The 22,298-nt window shown below is 38.7% G+C and overlaps 1 protein-coding gene across 3 annotated transcripts in view; it reads right to left on the bottom strand.

The window, feature by feature from the left end:
- SPTLC2 (serine palmitoyltransferase long chain base subunit 2) overlaps positions 1-22,298 on the bottom strand; it is a 127,861-nt gene that overhangs the window by 49,580 nt on the left and 55,983 nt on the right. For all 3 annotated transcript variants that reach the window (XR_012133743.1, XR_005061721.2, XM_037019836.2), the window contains exons 6-9: positions 18,842-18,935; positions 15,638-15,743; positions 14,690-14,909; positions 12,493-12,619 (exon numbers count right to left, since the gene is read on the bottom strand). Coding sequence is in view for 1 of the 3 variants with exons in the window: in XM_037019836.2 (XP_036875731.1) it covers positions 12,493-12,619; positions 14,690-14,909; positions 15,638-15,743; positions 18,842-18,935 (547 nt within the window). In the remaining 2 variants the exon portion in view is untranslated. The remainder of the gene's footprint in view (positions 1-12,492; positions 12,620-14,689; positions 14,910-15,637; positions 15,744-18,841; positions 18,936-22,298) is intronic.

Below are 22,298 nucleotides of genomic sequence, written 5' to 3'. Positions count from 1 at the left end.
AGATGGGAGCACTCCTAAAAAGAGCACAGAACAAAACACCCAACATATGAAGAAGGGAGGAGGAGGAATAAGAAGGGAGAGAAATAAAGAATCATCAGACCGTGTGTATAATAGCTCAACAAGCGAGGTAAGTTAGACAGTAAGATAGTAAAGAAGCGAACCCTGAACCTTTGGTAACCACAAACTTAAAGCCTGCAATGGCAGTTAAGTTCATACATTTCAATAATCACCCTAAATGTAAGTGGACTGAATGCAACAATCAAAAGACACAGAGTAATAGAATGGATAAAAAAGCAAGATCCATCCATATGCTGCTTACAAGAGACTCACCTCAAACCCAAAGACAGGCGCAGACTAAAACTCAAGGGATGGAGAAAGATATTTCAGGCAAACAACAAAGAGAAGAAAGCAGGTGTTGCAATTCTGGTATCAGACAAGACAGACTTCAAATAAAGAAAGTAACAAAAGACAAAGAAGGACATTACATAATGATAAAGGGCTCAGTCCAACAAGAGGATATAACCATTATAAATATATATGCACCCAATACAGGAGCACCAACATACCTGAAACAAATATTAACAGAACTAAAGGAGGAAATAGAATGCAATGCATTCATTCTAGGAGACTTCAATACACCACTCACTCCAAAGGACAGATCCACCAGACAGAAAATAAGTAAGGACACAGAGGCACTGAACAACACACTAGAACAGATGGACCTAATAGACATCTACAGAACTCTACATCCAAAAGCAACAGGATACACATTCTTCTCAAGTGCACATGGAACATTCTCCAGAATAGACCACATACTAGGCCACAAAAAGAGCCTCAGTAAATTCCAAAATACTGAAATCCTACCAACCAACTTTTCAGACCACAAAGGCATGAAACTAGAAATAAACTGTACAAAGAAAAGCAAAAAGGCTCACAAACACATGAAGGCTTAACAACACGCTCTTAAATAATCAATGGATCAATGACCAAATCAAAATGGAGATCCAGCAATATATGGAAACAAACAACAACACTAAGCCCCAACTTCTGTGGGACAAAGCAAAAGCAGTCTTAAGAGGAAAGTATATAGCAATCCAGCCATATGTAAAGAAGAAAGAACAATCCCAAATGAAAGGTCTAATGTCACAATTATCGAAATTGGAAAAAGAACAAATGAGGCCTAAGGTCAGTAGAAGGAGGGACATAAAGATCAGAGAAGAAATAAATAAAATTGAGAATAAAACAATAGCAAAAATCAAGGAAACCAAGAGCTGGTTCTTCGAGAAAATAAACAAAATAGACAAGCCTCTAGCCAGACTTATTAAGAGGAAAAGAGAGTCAACACAAATCAACAGTATCAGAAACGAGAAAGGAAAAATCACGACAGACCCCACAGAAATACAAAGAATTATTAGAGAATACTATGAAAACCTATATGCTAACAAGCTGGGAAACCTAGGAGAAATGGACAACTTCCTAGAAAAATACAACCTTCCAAGACTGACCCAGAAAGAAACAGAAAATCTAAACAGACCAATTACCAGCAACGAAACTGAAGTGGTAATCAAAAAACTACCAAAGAACAAAACCCCTGGGCCAGATGGATTTACCTCAGAATTTTATCAGACATACAGGGAAGACATAATACCCATTCTCCTTAAAGTTTTCCAAAAAATAGAAGAGGAGGGGATACTCCCGAACTCATTCTATGAAGCTAACATCACCCTAATACCAAAACCAGGCAAAGACCCCACCAAAAAAGAAAACTACAGACCAATATCCCTGATGAACGTAGATGCAAAAATATGCAACAAAATATTAGCAAACTGAATTCAAAAGTATATCAAAAGGGAGGGCGGAGCCAGGATGGCGGCGTGAGTAGAGCAGTGGAAATCTCCTCCCAAAAACACATAGAGCTATGAAAATATAACAAAGAAAAATCTTCCTAAAATAGGGACCACAGGACACAGGACAACATCCAGACCACATCCACACCTGCAAGAACCCAGCGCCTTGCGAAGGGGGTAAGATACAAGCCCCGGCCCGGCAGGACCCGAGCGCCCCTCCCCCCAGCTCCCGGCAGGTGGAAAGAAACTAGAGCGGTTTTTTTTTTGGCGAGTGCTTTTTGGAAGCCTTAAAGGGACAGGGACCCTGGTGCTAGGGAGGCAGGGTGGCGGGACCGGTGAGCAGGTGCCTGGGACCGGAGCCAGAGGACAAAGAATATCCCGCATTTCTCCCTGCGGGACCGGCGGGTGGGTGCCTGAGACCGGCGCAAGAGGACGGAGGAAATCGCGTGTTTTTCCCTTTCTTTTTTTCTCTTTTTGGCGAGCGCTTTTTGGAAGCCTTAAAGGGACAGAGACCCCGGTGATAGGGAGGCAGGGCGGCGGGACTGGTGAGCGGGTGCCTGGGACCGGCGCCTGAGGACAAAGAATATCGCGCGTTTTTCCCTGTGGGATCGGTGGGCGGGTGCCTGAGACTAGCACCTGAGGACGGAGGAAATCAAACGTTTTCCCCCTTTTTTTCTCTCTTTTTGGCGAGTGCTTTTTGGAAGCCTTAAAGGGACAGGGACCCCGGTGCTAGGGAGGCAGGGCGGCGGGACTGGTGAGCGGGTGCCTGGGACCAGCGCCTGAGGACAAAGAATATCGAGCATTCCTTCCCTGCGGGACTGGTGGGTGGGTGCTTTTTGGAAGCCTTGAAAGGACAGGGACCCTGGTGCTAGGGAGACAGGGCAGCAGGACCAGTGAGCGGGTACCTGAGACCGGCACCTAAGGACAAAAAAAAAAAAAAAACAAATCACGTGTTTTTTCCTTTTTTTTTCTTTCTGTTCCATCTCTCATTGTTGCTGTTGTTGTTTTGCTTTGGACAGTGCTTTTTGGAAGTCTTAAAGGGGCAGGACAGGTCACTTAGACCAGAGGCAGGGAATCTGGGGATCTCTGGGCACTCTAACCCCCTGGGCAGCAGGGAGCACAGAGGCCCCTTACGGAGATAAATAGCCCCCCGGCTGCTCCCCCTCCAACGGGGCTCCACCATTTTGGAGGAACAGCCCCAGCCAGGCCAAGCCCACAGCAACAGCGGAGATAAACCCCAAAGCAACTGGGAAGGAAGCAGAAGCCCTGTCTGCGCACAGCTGCCGAGCACAAGCCACTAGAGGTCGCTATTCTCCCAGGAAAAGGCCACAAACCAACAAGAAGGGAAGCTCTTCCAGCGGTCACTTGTACCAGCTCTGCAAACTATCTCTATCACCATGAAAAGGCAAAACTACAGGCAGTCAAAGATCACAGAGACAACACCTGATAGGGAGACAGACCTAACTAGTCCTCCTGAAAAAGAATTCAAAATAAAAATCATGAACATGCTGACAGAGATGCAGAGAAAAATGCAAGAGCAATGGGATGAGATGCAGAGAAAAATGCAAGAGCAGTGGGATGAGATGCAGAGAAAAATGCAAGAGCAGTGGGATGAAGTCCGGAAGGAGATCACAGAGGTCAGGAAGGAGATCACAGAAGTGAAACAATCCCTGGAAGGATTTATAAGCAGAATGGATAAGATGCAAGAGGCCATTGAAGGAATAGAAGCCAGAGAACAGGAACGTATAGAAGCTGACATAGAGAGAGATAAAAGGATCTCCAGGAATGAAACAACACTAAGAGAAATATGTGACCAATACAAAAGGAATAATATTCGTATTATAGGGATACCAGAAGAAGAAGAAAGAGGAAAAGGGATAGAAAGTCTCTTTGAAGAAAAAATTGCTGAAAACTTCCCCAAACTGGGGGAGGAAATAATCGAACAGACCATGGAATTACACAGAACTCCCAACAGAAAGGATCCAAGGAGGACAACATCAAGACACATAGTAATTAAAATGGCAAGGATCAAGGACAAGGAAAGAGTTTTAAAGGCAGCTAGAGAGAAAAAGGTCACCTATAAAGGAAAACCCATCAGGATAACATCAGACTTATCGACAGAAACCCTACAGGCCAGAAGAGAATGGCATGATATACTTAATGCAATGAAACAGAAGGGCCTTGAACCAAGGATACTGTATCGAGCACGACTATCATTTAAATATGATGGCGGGATTAAACAATTCCCAGACAAGCAAAAGCTGAGGGAATTTGCTTCCCACAAACCACCTCTACAGGGCATCCTACAGGGACTGCTCTAGATGGGAGCACCCCTAAAAAGAGCACAGAACAAAACACACAACATATGAAGAATGGAGGAGGAGGAATAAGAAGGGAGAGAAGAAAAGAATCTCCAGACAGTGTATATAACAGCTCAATAAGCAAGCTAAGTTAGGCAGTAAGATACTAAAGAAGCTAACCTTGAACCTTTGGTAACCACGAATCTAAAGCCTGCAATGGCAATAAGGACATATCTCTCAATAGTCACCCTAAATGTAAATGGACTTAATGCACCAATCAAAAGACATAGAGTAATAGAATGGATAAAAAAGCAAGATCCATCTATATGCTGCTTACAAGAAACTCACCTTAAACCCAAAGATAAGCACAGACTAAAAGTCAAGGGATGGAAAAACATATTTCAGGCAAACAACAGTGAGAAGAAAGCAGGGGTTGCAGTACTAATATCAGACAAAATAGACTTCAAAACAAAGAAAGTAACAAGAGATAAAGAAGGCCACTACATAATGATAAAGGGCTCAGTCCAACAAGAGGATATAACCATTCTAAATATATATGCACCCAATACAGGAGCACCAGCATATGTGAAGCAAATACTAACAGAACTAAAGAGGGAAATAGACTGCAATGCATTCATTGTAGGAGACTTCAACACACCACTCACCCCAAAGGATAGATCCACCGGGCAGAAAATAAGTAAAGACACACAGGCACTGAACAACACACTAGAACAGATGGACCTAATAGACATCTATAGGACTCTACATCCAAAGGCAACAGGATATACATTCTTCTCAAGTGCACATGGAACATTCTCCAGAATAGACCACATACTAGCTCACAAAAAGAGCCTCAGTAAATTCCAAAATATTGAAATTCTACCAACCAATTTTTCAGACCACAAAGGTATGAAAGTAGAAATAAATTCTACAAAGAAAACAAAAAGGCTCACAAACACATGGAGGCTTAACAACATGCTACTAAATAATCAATGGATCAATGAACAAATCAAAATAGAGATCAAGGAATATATAGAAACAAATGACAACAACAACACTAAGCCCCAACTTCTGTGGGATGCAGCGAAAGCAGTCTTAAAGAGGAAAGTATATAGCAATCCAGGCACACTTGAAGAAGGAAGAACAATACCAAATGAATAGTCTAACATCACAATTATTGAAACTGGAAAAAGAAGAACAAATGAGGCCTAAAGTCAGCAGAAGGAGGGACATAATAAAGATCAGAGAAGAAATAAACAAAATTGAGAAGAACAAAACAATAGCAAAAATCAACGAAACCAAGAGCTGGATCTTTGAGAAAATAAACAAAATAGATAAGCCTCTAGCCCAACTTATTAAGAGAAAAAGAGAGTCAACACAAATCAACATAATCAGAAATGAGAATGGAAAAATCACGACAGACTCCACAGAAATACAAAGAATTATTAAAGACTACTATGAAAACCTATATGCCAACAAGCTGGAAAAACTAGAAGAAATGGACAACTTCCTAGAAAAATACAACCTCCCAAGACTGACCAAGGAAGAAACACAAAAGTTAAACAAACCAATTACAAGCAAAGAAATTGAAACAGTAATCAAAAAACTACCCAAGAACAAAACCCCGGGGCCGGACGGATTTACCTCGGAATTTTATCAGACGCATAGAGAAGACATAATACCCATTCTCCTTAAAGTGTTCCACAAAATAGAAGAAGAGGGAATACTCCCAAACTCATTCATTGAGGCCAACATCACCCTAATACCAAAACCAGGCAAAGACCCCACCAAAAAAGAAAATTACAGACCAATATCCCTGATGAATGTAGATGCAAAAATACTTAATAAAATATTAGCAAACAGAATTCAACAGTATATCAAAAGGATCATACACCATGACCAAGTGGGGTTCATCCCAGGGATGCAAGGATGGTACAACATTCGAAAATCCATCAACATCATCCACCACATCAACAAAAAGAAAGACAAAAACCACATGATCATCTCCATAGATGCTGAAAAAGCATCTGACAAAATTCAACATCCATTCATGATAAAAACTCTCAGCAAAATGGGAATAGAGGGCAAGTACCTCAACATAATAAAGGCCATCTATGAAAAACCCACAGCCAGCATTATACTGAAAAGCGAGAAGCTGAAAGCATTTCCTCTGAGATCGGGAACCAGACAGGGATGCCCACTCTCCCCACTGTTATTTAACATAGTACTGGGGGTCCTAGCCACGGCAATCAGACAAAACAAAGAAATACAAGGAATCCAGATTGGTAAAGAAGTTAAACTGTCACTATTTGTAGATGATATGATACCGTACATAAAAAACCCTAAAGACTCCACTCCAAAACTACTAGAACTGATATCGGAATACAGCAAAGTTGCAGGATACAAAATTAACACACAGAAATCTGTAGCTTTCCTATACACTAACAACGAATCAATAGAAAGAGAAATCAGGAAAAGAATTCCATTCACCATTGCATCAAAAAGAATAAAATACCTAGGAATAAACCTAACCAAAGAAGTGAAAGACTTATACTCTGAAAACTACAAGTCACTCTTAAGAGAAATTAAAGGAGACACTAATAAATGGAAACTCAACCCATGCTCATGGCTAGGAAGAATTAATATCGTCAAAATGGCCATCCTGCCCAAAGCAATATACAGATTTGATGCAATCCCTCTCAAATTACCAGCAACATTCTTCAATGAATTGGAACAAATAATTCAAAAATTCATATGGAAACACCAAAGACCCCGAATAGCCAAAGCAATCCTGAGAAAGAAGAATAAAGTAGGGGGGATCTCACTCCCCAACTTCAAGCTCTACTACAAAGCCATAGTAATCAAGACAATTTGGTACTGGCACAAGAACAGAGCCACAGACCAGTGGAACAGATTAGAGACCCCAGAAATTAACCCAAACATATATGGTCAATTAATATTTGATAAAGGAGCCATGGACATAAAATGGCAAAATGACAGTCTATTCAACAGATGGTGCTGGCAAAACTGGGCAGCTACATGTAGGAGAATGAAACTGGACCATTGTCTAACCCCATATACAAAGGTAAACTCAAAATGGATCAAAGACCTGAATGTAAGTCATGAAACCATTAAACTCTTGGATAAAAACATAGGCAAAAACCTCTTAGACATAAACATGAGTGATCTCTTCTTGAACATATCTCCCCGGGCAAGGAAAACAACAGCAAAAATGAGCAAGTGGGACTACATTAAGCTGAAAAGCTTCTGTACAGCGAAAGACACCATCAATAGAACAAAAAGGAACCCTACAGTATGGGAGAATATATTTGAAAATGACACATCCGATAAAGGCTTGACGTCCAGAATATATAAAGAGCTCACACGCCTCAACAAACAAAAAACAAATAACACAATTAAAAAATGGGCAGAGGAACTGAACAGACAGTTCTCCAAAAAAGAAATACAGATGGCCAACAGACACATGAAAAGATGCTCCACATCGCTAATTATCAGAGAAATGCAAATTAAAACTACAATGAGGTATCACCTCACACCAGTAAGGATAGCTGCCATCCAAAAGACAAACAACAACAAATGTTGGCGAGGATGTGGAGAAAGGGGAACCCTCCTACACTGCTGGTGGGAATGTAAATTAGTTCAACCATTGTGGAAAGCAGTATGGAGGTGCATCAAAATGCTCAAAACAGACCTACCATTTGACCCAGGAATTCCACTCCTAGGAATTTACCCTAAGAACGCAGCAATCAAGTTTGAGAAAGACAGATGCACTCCTATGTTTATCGCAGCACTATTTACAATAGCCAAGAATTGGAAGCAACCTAAATGTCCATCCGTAGATGAATGGATAAAGAAGATGTGGTACATATACACAATGGAATACTACTCAGCCACAAGAAGTGGAAAAAATCCAACCAGTTGCAGCAACATGGATGGAGCTGGAGAGTATTATGCTCAGTGAAATAAGCCAAGCGGAGAAAGAGAAATACCAAATGATTTCACTCATCTGAGGAGTATAGGAACAAAGGAAAAACTGAAGGAACAAAACAGCAGCGGAATTACAGAACCCAAAAATGGACTAACAGGTACCAAAGGGAAAGGAACTGGGGAGGATGGGTGGGCAGGGAGGGATAAGGGGGGGAAGAAGAAGGGGGGTATTAAGATTAGCATGCATGGGGGGGTGGGAGAAAGGGGAGGGCTGTACAACACAGAGAGGACAAGTAGTGACTCTACAACATTTTGCTAAGCTGATGGACAGTAACTGTAAAGGGGTATATAGGGGGGACCTGATATAGGGGAGAGCATAGTAAACATAGTATTCTTCATGTAAGTGTAGATTAGAAAAAAAAAAAAAAAAGAAATAAAAAAGCAGTTCCTGTGTGGTGACCTCCAATGACTTCTACACAATGATATAAAGGGCATATAAAAGTGTAGGCATAGGGTCTGTTTGTGTTTATACAGAGGATCAAAGCCTAATTTGGCTACCCAGAAAATGAACTAAGATACGATATGAAAAAGAACTTCCAACATCAGCACTCTCAGAAAGACTCATGCCAGAAGATGACCATCAAAAAACCCCAACAAAGATCCATGCACTGCTACAGGTGTAGATGCACTCATCCCACCAGTTCCTGGACTTGCCATGGGAATGAAGGAGATATCTAAGCTGGCCTGTGCATACAGCAAAACAACAAATTTGACTGGATCTAAACTGTTGGAACTCAACCAAGAATTAGGAGAAGTGCAAATTGTAGCGCTCCAAAATCTTACAACTACAGACTTTTTACTGTTAAAAGAACATATGGGATGTGAACAGTCCCCAGGAATGGGTTGTTTTAATTTGTCTGATTTCTCTCAGACTGTTCAAGTTCAGTTGGACAATATTCACCATATTATAGATATGTTTTCACAAATGCCTAAGGTGCCTAACTGGTTTTCTTGGTTTCACTGGAGATGGCTGGTAATTACAGGTATGCTTTGGTTACGTAACTGTACTCCTATTATGTTAATGTGTGTGTAATTTAATTAGTAATTTAAAACCTATACATGCTGAAGTTACTCTATAAGAAGGTACGTCAAAGAAATAATCAATCTTCCCAGGTTTTCTTCCACCTGCTACTTCTATAGCTTTTCTTCTTCCTTCCTAATTATAACCCTTAAGTAGAATTCGTGCCTCATATCGAATTTACCGAGTATCATAATTCTTCCAAGTGGTAAAGACACCTCAAGACAAATGCTAGGCATAGAAGCCACAGGGCATAAAATATGCAAAGAAGTAAAAAGCTAACCTTTGCAAACAATAAGGCTTCTCTCTCACTTACCAACTTAACATTTCCCTGTATGGCCCCGGAAGATGACTGGTTAGCCAGAGACGGGTAAGATTCCTCAAGAGAGGAACAACCTAAGACAGGCACAGTCGCAGGAGGGCCATCAGGTGAGAAAATGGGTATCAAAAGAGGTGAGGCTTAGAACCTCACCCCCACTATTCTGAGAGAAATCTTCTGCATACGTGGATGTTTTATTGCCCTTGTCTAGCTTGGATTAACACATAGTCTACAGGCACACACCTGATCATCTACATTTGCTCTCTTACAACACTAAACTATGTTTTCTACCTTTATCTTGTATCTACCTACCACTTCAGCATTTTATTAAAAATAATAATAATAAAGAGAGAAATGTGGTATCCACATATAAATCAAGTATAAAAATCAAATGAATATTCATATTTGAACTGAGTGTTTATAGCCCATAATGCATGATCAAAACCAAAAGCCTCTGTGATGACTGCCCTTGTAATGTTCACCATGTAACTTATTCACTATGTAAGAATTTGTTCTCCATGTAAGAAATTGTTCGTTATGCTTCAGAAGATTGGAGACTGACGAAAATTAGGCTTGGGGTGGATTAATGATTGTCCATTGAGCATTGACCCCCCTATACAGAATTTTATTGTGGTTAACAACCATTTGATCAATAAATATGAGAGACGCCCTCACACACACACAAAAAAAGTACACACTTCCAATTGTAAAATAAATAAGTAACCGGGATGTAATGTATAGCATAAGGAATATAGTCAAAATATTGTAACAAATTGGTATGGTGATAGCTGGTACCTAGAATTATCATGTATATAAATGTTAAATCACTGTGTTGTACACCTGAAACTAATGTAATACTGTGTGTCAACTACCCTTCAATAAAAAAAAATAAAAAAATAAAAAATAAAATAAAATAAAAAAAAAGAAATGGTTATTTATCTCTACTTTTGGTTACATTTTTATTTTTATTGTCTTCTATTTTGGTAGAGAACAATGTAAGTTAACAGAAGTTTGTGATACTAATTAAAAGTTTTAGGGAGTAATTTAAAAAATATATTATTTAAAAGCTGGTAGTGGCAAGTTATAAAAATGGTTGCAAATTCTCTGACATGCCTCCCATTTGAGGTGGGGTCGGATTTCCCATGCCCTCCAATCTGGGCTGGCCTTAGTGACCTTAGTTAATGACATATCAGAGGTCATAGTTTCAGCAGGTTGCCTGGGAATGCTTGCTCTCTGAAGCATCACCTCTGAATACCTGGTCACCATGCTGTGAGGAGACCATGCCACATGGGGAGGACACATGAAGGTGCTCTGGTCAATAGCCATGGCTGAGCCAAGGCTTCAGGTCACTCTAGCCCAGGTGACATGTGAATGAAGAAGCTGACCCCAACCCCAGCCCCAGCTAGCCATCTGAGTCTTCCCCAGCCGCTTGGGTCTTCCAACTCAAGCCCTGGATATTGTGGAGCAAAGACAAGCCATCCCTGCTGTGCCCTGACCACATTCTTGACCTGCAGAATCTCTGAGCATAATAAAATGGCTGTTGCTTCACACCACTAAGCTTAGTGGGTAGTTAGAAAGGCAACAGTTAAACTGGAAAATGATTGCTAACTTGAAGCCTATATCTAATTACCATATTTCATTTTCTCACCACCAGCAGAGATTGGATTTCATTATTTAGTACAGATAAGTCGTTTATCCAGAAGTCATGTGTCACACAGATCTATATGCTCCAGGATAAGGCAAAGAAATTATCCAGGATTAACTTTAATAGCTATTAGCCATTCATTTTTTTTTTAGTCATCTAAATCCATGTGCTGAATAAAGAAGGCTGATGCACCTCTTGAAGTAACCAGATGAGCCCCATATTTATATGTATCAGACAAGGCACATTATTTCTAATAAATACTGTACAGGAAGGAGAGAAGATGACATTGTAGCTATTGTTAATAGGGAACTATTCACAGGCTCTATGCTGTATTCACAGCATTAATGAAATATTTTCTTCCCCAGGGCATCAATTCATGAAACTGAAAATGATTATCAGTACTTCCAAAAGTCTCTCGTTAGCGATAACATGTATGTTCACCGATCAGAAAAAATATTAAGATTAAATTCTGATTTAAGAAAACAGGATTAAACCAATCAAAATCAGACACATCATTTCTCATTTTTCAATGCAAAGCAATCAATCTTACCACAAAATATTATAAAACTGAGGAGAAGAGAGCTCAAGGCTGATAACATGAAATTTTTTACAAGAGTAAAACTGATTCTATAAGTATTAAAAAAGCAATAGGTGAAATTAATGGATGTCTCCTACCTACAATGAAAATATTTAAAGAAGTGAATAAACAAAACAAAACCCAATAGCTCCCCTTTTTTTATAACTTTTCTGCAGCCAACACTGCCCTCTAGTGATACAGAATAAAAGTCAAATACCAGAAAGTGAAGATCACACTTTTTTAATTTAATTGGTCATTTTAGTATGTTTAAAGTCAGTGCTTCTCATTTGGACTATAAATTCCACCAAAGACAGAATGAACAGATTCAGGATTTTATCTACTGTATGTTAACTCAGAAACTCTTTTAAAAGGCATTAAGTCAGGGCCACTATTTCATGGAAAACAGCAACTTTTAAATACAATTGGAACAAAATATTGCCACATAGTTAATTACATCTTCATATAAAATTGTGCAATTCAGGTGAGACCCTGAAGGCTTATCACCTAAGGCTTATGAAGATAGGTGGGATTATAAGATTAAAGCTTCAGTGACTGCAGAAAAGACAATTCAGCAGGAAGCAAGCCAGGCTAGTTCTCCTGGCACGTGTATCAAACACACTGGAAAGCGTCTGTACAAAACAGGGCCTCAAACACCTGCCAAGTCTCCCCACTGGTATACCTAACTCCTCATTTCAGGAAAAAGCTCAAGATAAAGAGCATGTTTGGTTGATAAGTATTTTCTGAGCCCAGGAAATTTTCCAAGAGAAGAAAGACTTACCAAGGGTGGTACCATCCTGCCCCATGATGCACTTCATAGAGGTGATGATCTGCTCCACAACAGGTGGCGACAGTGATGTGGCATACACCGCACTATGAGAATGTGTTCGCAGATAGTCTATTAGTTCCTGAGGAGTTCAGATAAGCAAGTTATTAGGGCAAGTTTTCAATGCTTGAAAATTCACATGCAGGTGAAAGTGGACTCCTCCTCCCTTCAATCGCACTGCAACAGCGATACTAATCTGAGATGCCAGGTCAGCTAACATGGTCAAAAAATAGTGTCACCAACAGCTGGGCCAGGTATGTGGTGTCCCTAGGCTTTGTTTTGTTTCTTAAATATGCCACAACATGGAAGAAAGAAAAACTAGTTTTAAAGAAGTCCTCTAAACATACCATTTAGTGTTTTTAAATAGATCCACATTGCTGACAGTGTGTAGAGTGCTTTTTATATAATGATTTACCCCCAAGTATTACAGAAAATATCTGTAAAGCCCAGCTTCATACTCTTGGATAAAGACAGTTCTCGAACACCAATTTTAAAGGTATTAATATCCTCTATATGCAGAGGTTTATAAAAAGATGAAAATGCCAGAAATTAAACAGGAATTCAGTGGGTCTCTCATGAGAACACTAAAGCCATCTGACCGAATAAAGAAAAACCTTGTCTGTCACAAGGATTTCAAAACAATCATTTGTATATCCCTATTCTCTGACATCTTTTAACTTCATTAAATCTTTAAATAAATGTGCAAAGAAGCTTAGATTCCAGACACAAAATAATATGGCTATAAAATAGTGTATAACTTCAAAAATACTAAAAATTGCCCCAAACCACAAAAACACAAAACACAGTGTGTGCCTAAATGATCTCCGAGAGTATTATTTTTCCACTCTTTGGTGTAGCAAAAAATCTTATCAAAAAGCAATCAATTATCCAAAGTGAGCCTGGTCCATTAACAAAAATTTTAGGTAAAAATTTATTAGACTTGACCAAAACCATTGGTAGTGGGTTTTCTCTAAAAAGTAATCAATTATTAAGAGAAAGTCCATGCTTTAATACTCCCAAAGTCAAGTTTTAAGAGAAATTAAGGACACTGATGAACATATACTACGTGCCAAATACAAACACTTGACACAAACTGTCTTTTTCCTATTGACTGCAGAGTTTTTAAAAACAATAGGTTTATTAAAATATAATTCACATACCATAATATTCACTTTTTTAAAGTGTACAATTCAGTAGCTTTTAGTATATTCAGAGCTGTGCAACTTCCATCACTATCTAATTTTGAAACATTTTTATTTCCTTAAAAAAAACGCCTCATACCCACTAGCAGTCACTTTCCACTTCCCTGATCCCCTCAGCCTGAAGTGACTACTAACCTACTGTTTCTATGATTTGCCTATTCTGCATATATTATAAAAAAGAAAGAGTACGTGACCTTTTATGACTGACTTCTTTAACTTACACAATGTTAAAGTTCACCCATGTTGTAGCCTACATTATCTTTTAAACCCTAACTACAATCTTATAAGGCAGGCATACTTATCTGTGTTTTACTGAAACGGAAATTAAAAGGTTAAATGCTTTGCCCAAGAACTCACAGAGTTAGGTAAGTACTCAAATCCAGGCCTCTGTCTCCATGGTTCAACCATTTACACCATGCCACACTGATCCTCAAATGCCTCAGAGTTCATTATATAATTTTTAAATTGGAAAGCACAATGCCTTATAGTACACTGGTGCTAGCAAAATAATATTCTTTCTTCCTGTCTCTGTGCTCATCCAAGATGCATCTGAGTCCAAGGGCAGGGAACTGGTCTTCTATTTCCATTATTCACATGACCTCCCCACTATTTTTGACACTGTGAGCACAACTCAAACCACAAAGATAACTAGCAAACAGGCAGCACCACTGTCTGTTCTTCCATACAAGAGGGTTCTCTGTATGGCAGGGCAGCATGTAGTTTAGAATGAAGCTCAAATAAGAAAACAACAAACAATGAACAGAACCAGCATTTAGTTCATCAGTCACTCACCAGGCAGCTTAAGTGTGAGGCCCGCTGGCATTATGAGCCTAAGCCACAAACACATTCAGGCTGTCTACAACCCAGTTTGGGACTGTTTACTAGACGTGAGCTACCAAAACTAGCAGCCAGTACCTCACTTAACTGCTCGTTTCTCACGGCCCATTTACCTTCTTGCCTCCAATGTATCCCCCAGAAGCACCGAAGCTCTTGGTGAATGTTCCCATCATAACGTCCACATTCTCAGGATTCAGGCCAAAGTAATCCACCACACCTCGACCCGTAGGGCCCAGAGCCCCAATGCTGTGAGCTTCATCTAGATACAAGTATGCCTTGTATTTCTTCTTAAGGGCAATTACTTCAGGAAGGCGAACAATAGATCCCTCCATGCTGGCAAAACAGGGTAAAAAATAGATACATTGAGACTTCTTTGAACTTTCAAAATTTATTAATTTTTAAGATTATTGCTCTTTTAAATGGTCTGACAATCTCTATGGTTTTAAACTGAAAACATTAGATGATGCCATGGCTAAGCAAATGTCTAGAGGAAAGGAGATTGGCTCTTTTAAAAAAAGCACCAGAACACAATTTATCTTACTTTACCTCAGAGGGTCACCACAGCAGATTCTTCTAAAGCTTGCAATTTAAGCAACATAAGAATAATTTTATTTAAATTATTTATTACTAAGATAATAAATATACATTTTTAAAGGATAAAAAAACATTAGGAGGTAAGAGAGTAAGTGCAAGGGCTGAAAAATAGGTAACCAAAATAAAATATTTCTTAAAGCTAAAATGGTGTGTAATTTGTTTTGACATATTAGAAAACATACGCCAATTCTTGCCCCTATGTATGAATTCCCCCTATAAACAGTAGAAAAATAAAGGCTCCAAACAGAAAAGGGATTTGGAGATTATGTAGCATGGTAGAGAGAATAAAGAAGGGGCAGTCAAAAGACTTCTGGTCTCCTGCTACCTCTGCTTCCAGGAATCTTCACAAATCATAAACACTGTCTCCTTAGGTTTCAGAGGGGTCTAAATTGGCATTTCCTTCATCTTAAAAATTTATGATTTCACGGGGCTAAATCAGACAGATAAAAATTATTAAGCAGGATTACCTATATATGCCTTCCACAAGGATTAGAATTTTCTTCCAGGGCCTTCGTGTCCGAGGCTGACCATAAACAATAGCATCTTTCAATAGCTTCTCTAGGCTTTGCATATCTACAGCACACAAAAAAGAATTTCAGCACAAAGTAACTTTCTCTTTCCTAACTTCATTCTAGAAATGCAAATATACATTTCTTATTCTGGATGTGTTATCTCAGATAGCAAAGGATATTAACATATTAAAGTTGGGCAGAAAAGGGGGAAAATGGTTGCATTAAAATCTTATCTAAAATGTAACAAACATTCAAAACTATAGACTTGACTAAATGACTGTGGCACAGTTGATTCACAGTTGGTTAGCATGCTTATGAAATTACAAATGTTTCATGTTAAATACTTCGCCATTCAATTACCTTTTTTAAAATTTATAGTATTTTTATTTTTAATCCTATTCTGAGTCACTCAGAAATAACTGCATAAAGAAGACTGAGCAAGAGAGTGTGAACAAACTACTACAAAGATATAACTCCTAAAAAGTAAATGCTGGGGAAAAACTTCAAAGTGCATGCCCCATTTCCTTTCACCTAGGATATTCAATAAATACTTGTTAAATAGCTTTATTTTGGTAGTGGAGTAAAAATACTCTAGTCTGAGCATACGTGAATCTATGTGCTAAGCATGGTGAGCAATTTGTTGAGATGCTCCATGTCTGACCTATCAGCTTGCTGTACACAGTCAAGTTCTTGTGGTTCTGTTGGTCCTTAAGCTGTTTAATAGGCCTAATAAACAACTTGGTTGGTACGACCATTAATGAGAACCATAATTTCCTATTAAAGAGAAATGCTTTGAAAACCACTCTTACTACCATCAGAGACTTCATACTTACTATATTTGTCCTGAAAAAATCCCTTAAGAAAACCCTCCAAGAACGCAGTATAGCACAGAGAAGACAAGTAGTGACTCTATGGCATCTTACTACGCTGATGGACAGTGACTGCAGTGGGGTATGTGGAGGACACTTGGTAATACGGGTGAATTTAACAACCACAATTGTTGCTCATGTGAAACCTTCATAAGATTGTTTATCAATGATACATTAATGAAAAAAAAAACCCAAAATCTATGCAACATTAAATCTGGGGTGTATTTAACACCCCATCATAAAATCTGATTTTATATTCTTTATTGCTCATCACCAAAGAGGGGGTTACAAAGTTACATGATTTTGCTCTTTTGATAAAACGACTGTGGTAGAAAAAAGAGATCAGGTAATAAAAACACATACCACAAACACAACTAAGATGGCCGAAGGCTGTGACTGTGTTTAAACCTTCAGTTATCATAACAAAACAACTTGTTTGCTACCTAACCCAGAGAGGAGGTGCTTCCACAGCAGTCAGTCAGTCTAATCTGAAACCACTAGTCCTGCTGCAGAGGGCAATGTGTAGCAATCAGCAGCAGACAAGTAAAAATGTACTCATTGTTTCAGCTTCCTCTGTTTTGAGAGGAAGAGAAACATAAATTTCTCTTTATTTATGAAGAGAAAGGAAGAGAAAAATAAATATTGATTCAAAATTTTAGACGAAAGGAAATATCTATAGTAGAATGACCATATTTCTATTTAGAAAAAAAAATCAACATCATTCTCATATTACACTTCCCAAGTCACATATAAATTAAAGATTTAAAAAAAAACATACCACAAACCACAAGAAAATATTATATACAATAACCTATGATCTTATAATGAGGAAGGCATTATGCAAAATCCTAAAGACGTAAGATGGAGTCAAAGACAAAAGTCTTAAATGTAATAACATAAATATTTTAATATGTCTGCACAGCAAGACACTAAAAACAATTAAATATAAAATATATTGTAACATAAAAGGATAATTAGTATAAAGGGCTCATCAGTAAAAAAGGAAAACAGTCTGAAAACGGCCAATTTACAAAAAAATACAAGCACAGTAACTGTATAAAAAAGTTGCTTGATACCTTATAATCAAATAAAAATTAACATGTTACTGACTCACATTAGATAAGGAAAGATTTTAAATGATTCATAATGGCCTATGTTGGCCTGTGAATAGAAACAATTACTGTCTTGTTGAGTAAAAATTCATACAATGTTTGGAGGTAATTTAGCAAAAGTATAAAAATTTTATACCCTTTTAACCAGGCATTCTAAAACTGCTAGGAATTTATCCTAAGGCACTACTCAGACCATTGAGCAAAAATGTGGGTGTAGAGAAGAGTGTTTCCAGTAGAAACATTTAAAAACAACCTCAATGTCAAAATGGAGGGCAGGACTAACGAGGGCACCCCCAGACACTGCCTGACACCCTAGCTAGCCTTAGGGGAGGAGGAGTCACATGTACTGCCAAGCAAAGTTCACTACATGTTTTAAGAAAATAGCAGGTTATGCAACACTGTTTATAAATTCCATTTACATAAAACAAAACACTATTTGTAACACTCGCACTGTAAAACATTTCAGATAAGACAAAGACAAAAGTTGCAAAGTTATTAGTATTCATACATGATCCATCCTGAGGTACAGACCTGAAATTTGGGTGTATATTCTAGACTTCTGTGAACACACATATTTTGGTAAAAGATGGTATTAACATACGGTTTGGTAATCTTTCCTCCCTACATATGAATGTTTTAACTGTGAAAGTTATGCATTTTTTTACTATAAATGGTTATTTTAATAATACAAAAGTACTTACATTTAGGGAGGAAGTTTTGGCTAAGTGCCACCTTTCTCTGTGCTTTTACAGCATATATTCATATCCCTGTATCAATATCTGATGTATTCTAATTTGTCTATAGTCTCTTCATTAATCTTGAGATTAGGGATCCTGGATTTATTCACTTCAATACCCCAAATGTTATGGCAAGATACACCACACGCACCTAGTCAATAAATACTGAACTAGTGACTTATGAACAAGGAAGATGAAAAAGTTGAAAGTGTAGTAAAAGGATTATGTTGTATTTTGTACCAAAAGACTGTCTACAGCCTCTGTTTTCATTCCAATGAGGGAGACATTAACTTTTTAAAAGGCTGGACCAGAAAAACATTTTAAATGTTGTTATGTTAGCTTCATTACATTTTCTATTATTAATGTAACTGATATCACCACTGCCAGTAACCCAAAGAATATTAAACACTACAGCCAACAGTGAATTCCATGACAACTCACTGTTGTGTTTGAAGATTCGAATAGTTGCTCCCGAGAGTCTGGCCCCTAGAACCAGCGAGGCATGGTTCAGTTCATCACTTAGAATCAGGCAACCCTGCAAAACCACAAGCACAGGAAAATAAGAAACTGGGGAGAAAGATTTAGTTACACAAATTACAAAATGCTAAAATCATTAATAATTATATCTTATTAAGGAAAGCTTGCACAAGAGCAAAGCTATTAATTTCAAAAAGAAGAAAAGTACATACATATATACAGTTGACCCTTGAACAATACAGGTTTGAACTGCACAAGTATACTTATACACAGATTTTTTTCAATATATATACTGGAAATTTTTTTTGGAGATGTAAGACAATTTGAAAAAAACACTGTCTTTTCTCTATCTTACTTCATCGTTAAGAGTACAGTATACAATACATACAGTATACAAAATAATGTATTAATCATAGCAAAATCATAGTATAATACCTTGGCAAAAAATAATAGGATATTTTAATGAAAAGCAAAAATGTATGTTTATCTGTTTGTGTTATTGGTAAGGCTCCAGTCTTCTAGTAGGCTATGAGCAGTTAAGTTTTTGGAGAGTCAAAAGTTATAAGCAGATTTTAAACTGTATATTCTTTTTCAAGGATCATCTGTATACATACATACATATATATAATTTTTTAAAATTAATGTAGGAGTAGACGCAAAACCAAAGACTTTAAATTCCTTCAGTCCTTGATTGACTTAGATATTCAGTATATAGCAATAGGCTTTTATTTACACCTAAAATCTGATATATCATACAGTCCTCCTAGGGTTTCAGCTGTGTTGGTTTGATAGAATTCCGTGAGTTATGGTATGAGGTACTATTTTATTCATGAGAAAAAGTGTTTGGGGAGAAGGCAGCTAAAGGAAGTAATGCCTGTGGAAATAGCACATACCTCCTCTCGTTCCTAGGCATATATAGAGTTCAATGAGTATCCCACTTATTAATCTTTTCCCCAAGTGACATGGAATGTAGACCTTGGTTTTGCCCTTAAAATTCCTGAACAGGAGGGAGAATCAAGATGGTGGCGTGAGAGGTGAGAGATAGAGAATTCTCCCAAAACCACATATAGTGTGAAAATGTAGTTAATACAACTAGCCCTAAAAGAGCAACAGGAAAGAAGGCTGCAACAGACTGCACACAGACCTCACGAATAGAGCAGACCTCATGAAACAGGGTAACATACAAAAGCCTTGATCCAGCAGAACCCAAGCCCTTCCCCCAACTCAGCTCACTGGCAGGAGGAGGAGAAATGGAGCGGGGAGGAGGTGGAAGCCTAAAACTGCTGAACACCCAGTCCTGGAAGTCTGCTTTGGAGCACAAACCTACATTGTGTGGTACTCTGGAGGTTGGTGGGGTTGGGGAGCTGGGACAGGCAGAGTGCTTGAGAAACTGAGATTCCAGCCATTTGTGGAGGATGGGGATCCACATTCAGCCACTCTGGGACAAAGGAAAGGCAGGTGGTCTGAGAAGCTTCCTAGCAGCTAGAGTGCTGCTGAAGGGGCAGAGTTTGCACGGAGCTTGCTATGCGGGAGAAGGGATAGGTGGACAAGGTTGTCTGGGCACACTCTGCCCACAGAGCAGGTTGGGAACTTTGAGGAGGTTCAGGAGCTCCATACCCCTGGCTGGCTACTCAGCTCCTAGGCCCCCACTGTGATACGCAGCCTGCTGCACCTTCCTCCTGGCCTGCCAGCACCTGCTCACAAACTGGCAGGCACTGCACTGGCATCAGGCCAGTCACAGGGAGGCCCCACCTACAACAGCTAGAGACTCTGAGCACTTTATGTTTGAGAGCACTTTATGAGCACTTTATGAGAGGCTTTATGTTTGTGTGCTTGGCCCACTGGCTCTGATACTGGAGATAGGCACTGCAGCTGAGAATCAGGAAACACCTCTTTCCTCCCACGAGGCACCAGCACCACAACCTTACGATTGCCAACCTCAATCAAGGGGCTGAGAAGCTCCAGAGACTAGAGGTTCTGGGCACTAGAGGACACCACATAGAATTATGAAATGTCAAAGGAAACTGGATCAGACCAAAATCTCACAAACCCCAGAAAAAGGGCCAACTGAAACTGAATTCACCAATCTTCCGGAAAGTGAGTTAAAATAAAAATCATAAACATGTTCATGGAGGTACAGAAAAATATTCAAGAACTCGGGGACTAATTTCAGACAGCGATTCAATCATTAAGAAATTCCATATCTGAAATGAAACATACAATGGAGGGATTTAAAAGCAGATTAGATGTAGTAGAAGAGACAGTAAATGGAATAGAAATTAGAGAAGAGGAATACAAAGAAGCTGAAACACAGAGAGAAAAAAGGATCTCTAAGAATGAAAGAATACTGAGAGAACGGTGTGACCAATCCAAATGGAACAATATCCACATTATAGGGGTACCAGAAGAAGAGAGAGAAAAAGGAATAGAAAGTGCTACTGAGGAGGTAATTGCTGAAAACTTCCCCAAAATGGGGAAGGAAATAGTCTCACAGACCATGGAAGCCCACAGATCTCCCAACACAAGGGACCCAAGGAGGACAACACCAAGACATATAATTATTACAATGGCAAAGATCAAAGACAAAGATAGAGTATTAAAAGCAGCCAGACAGGAAAAGAAAGATCACCTACAAAGGAAAACCCATAAGGCAATCATCAGACTTCTCCAAAGAAACCATACGGGCCAGAAGAATAGCATGATATATTTAATGCAATGAAACAGAAGGACGTCGAATGAAGAATACTGTATCCAACATGATTATGATTTAAATACGAAGGAGGGACTAAACAATTTCCAGACAAGCAAAAGTTGAGGGAATTTACCTCCCACATACCACCTCTATAGGATATTTTAAAAGGACTGCTCTAGATGGAAGCACTCCTAAGGCGAAATAGATGTCACAAGAGAAAATAAAATCACAGCAAAGAAAGCAGACAAAGCAAATACTAACTAAAGTCAAAAAATAAAATCAACTATCCAGAAAAGCAGTCAAAGGAAACACAAAAGAGTACAGAATAAAACACCAAACATATAAAGAATGGAGGAGGAAGAATAAGAAGGGAGAGAAATAAAGAGTCATCAGACTGTGTTTATAATAGCTTAATCAGAGAGTTATTAATAAAGAAGTTACCTTTGAAACATTGGTAACCACGAATCCAAAGCCTGCAATGGCAATAAGTACATATCTATCGATAATCACAGTAAATGTAAATGGACTGAATGCACCTATCAAAAGACATAGAGTAGGGATCACAAGAAGATGGTGGCATGAGTAGTTCAGTGAAAATCTCCTCCCAAAAACATATATATTTATGAAAATACAATAAATACAACTATTCTTAAAAGAGACACCAGTGGATACAGTACAAGAGCCAGGATACATCTACATCTGCGAGAACACAACATCACACGAAGGGGG

Source organism: Manis javanica, chromosome 8 (genome assembly GCF_040802235.1).
Source record: "Manis javanica isolate MJ-LG chromosome 8, MJ_LKY, whole genome shotgun sequence".
In the NCBI taxonomy this organism is placed as follows: domain Eukaryota; kingdom Metazoa; phylum Chordata; class Mammalia; order Pholidota; family Manidae; genus Manis; species Manis javanica.
This window is presented reverse-complemented; position numbering and strand designations above follow the sequence as displayed.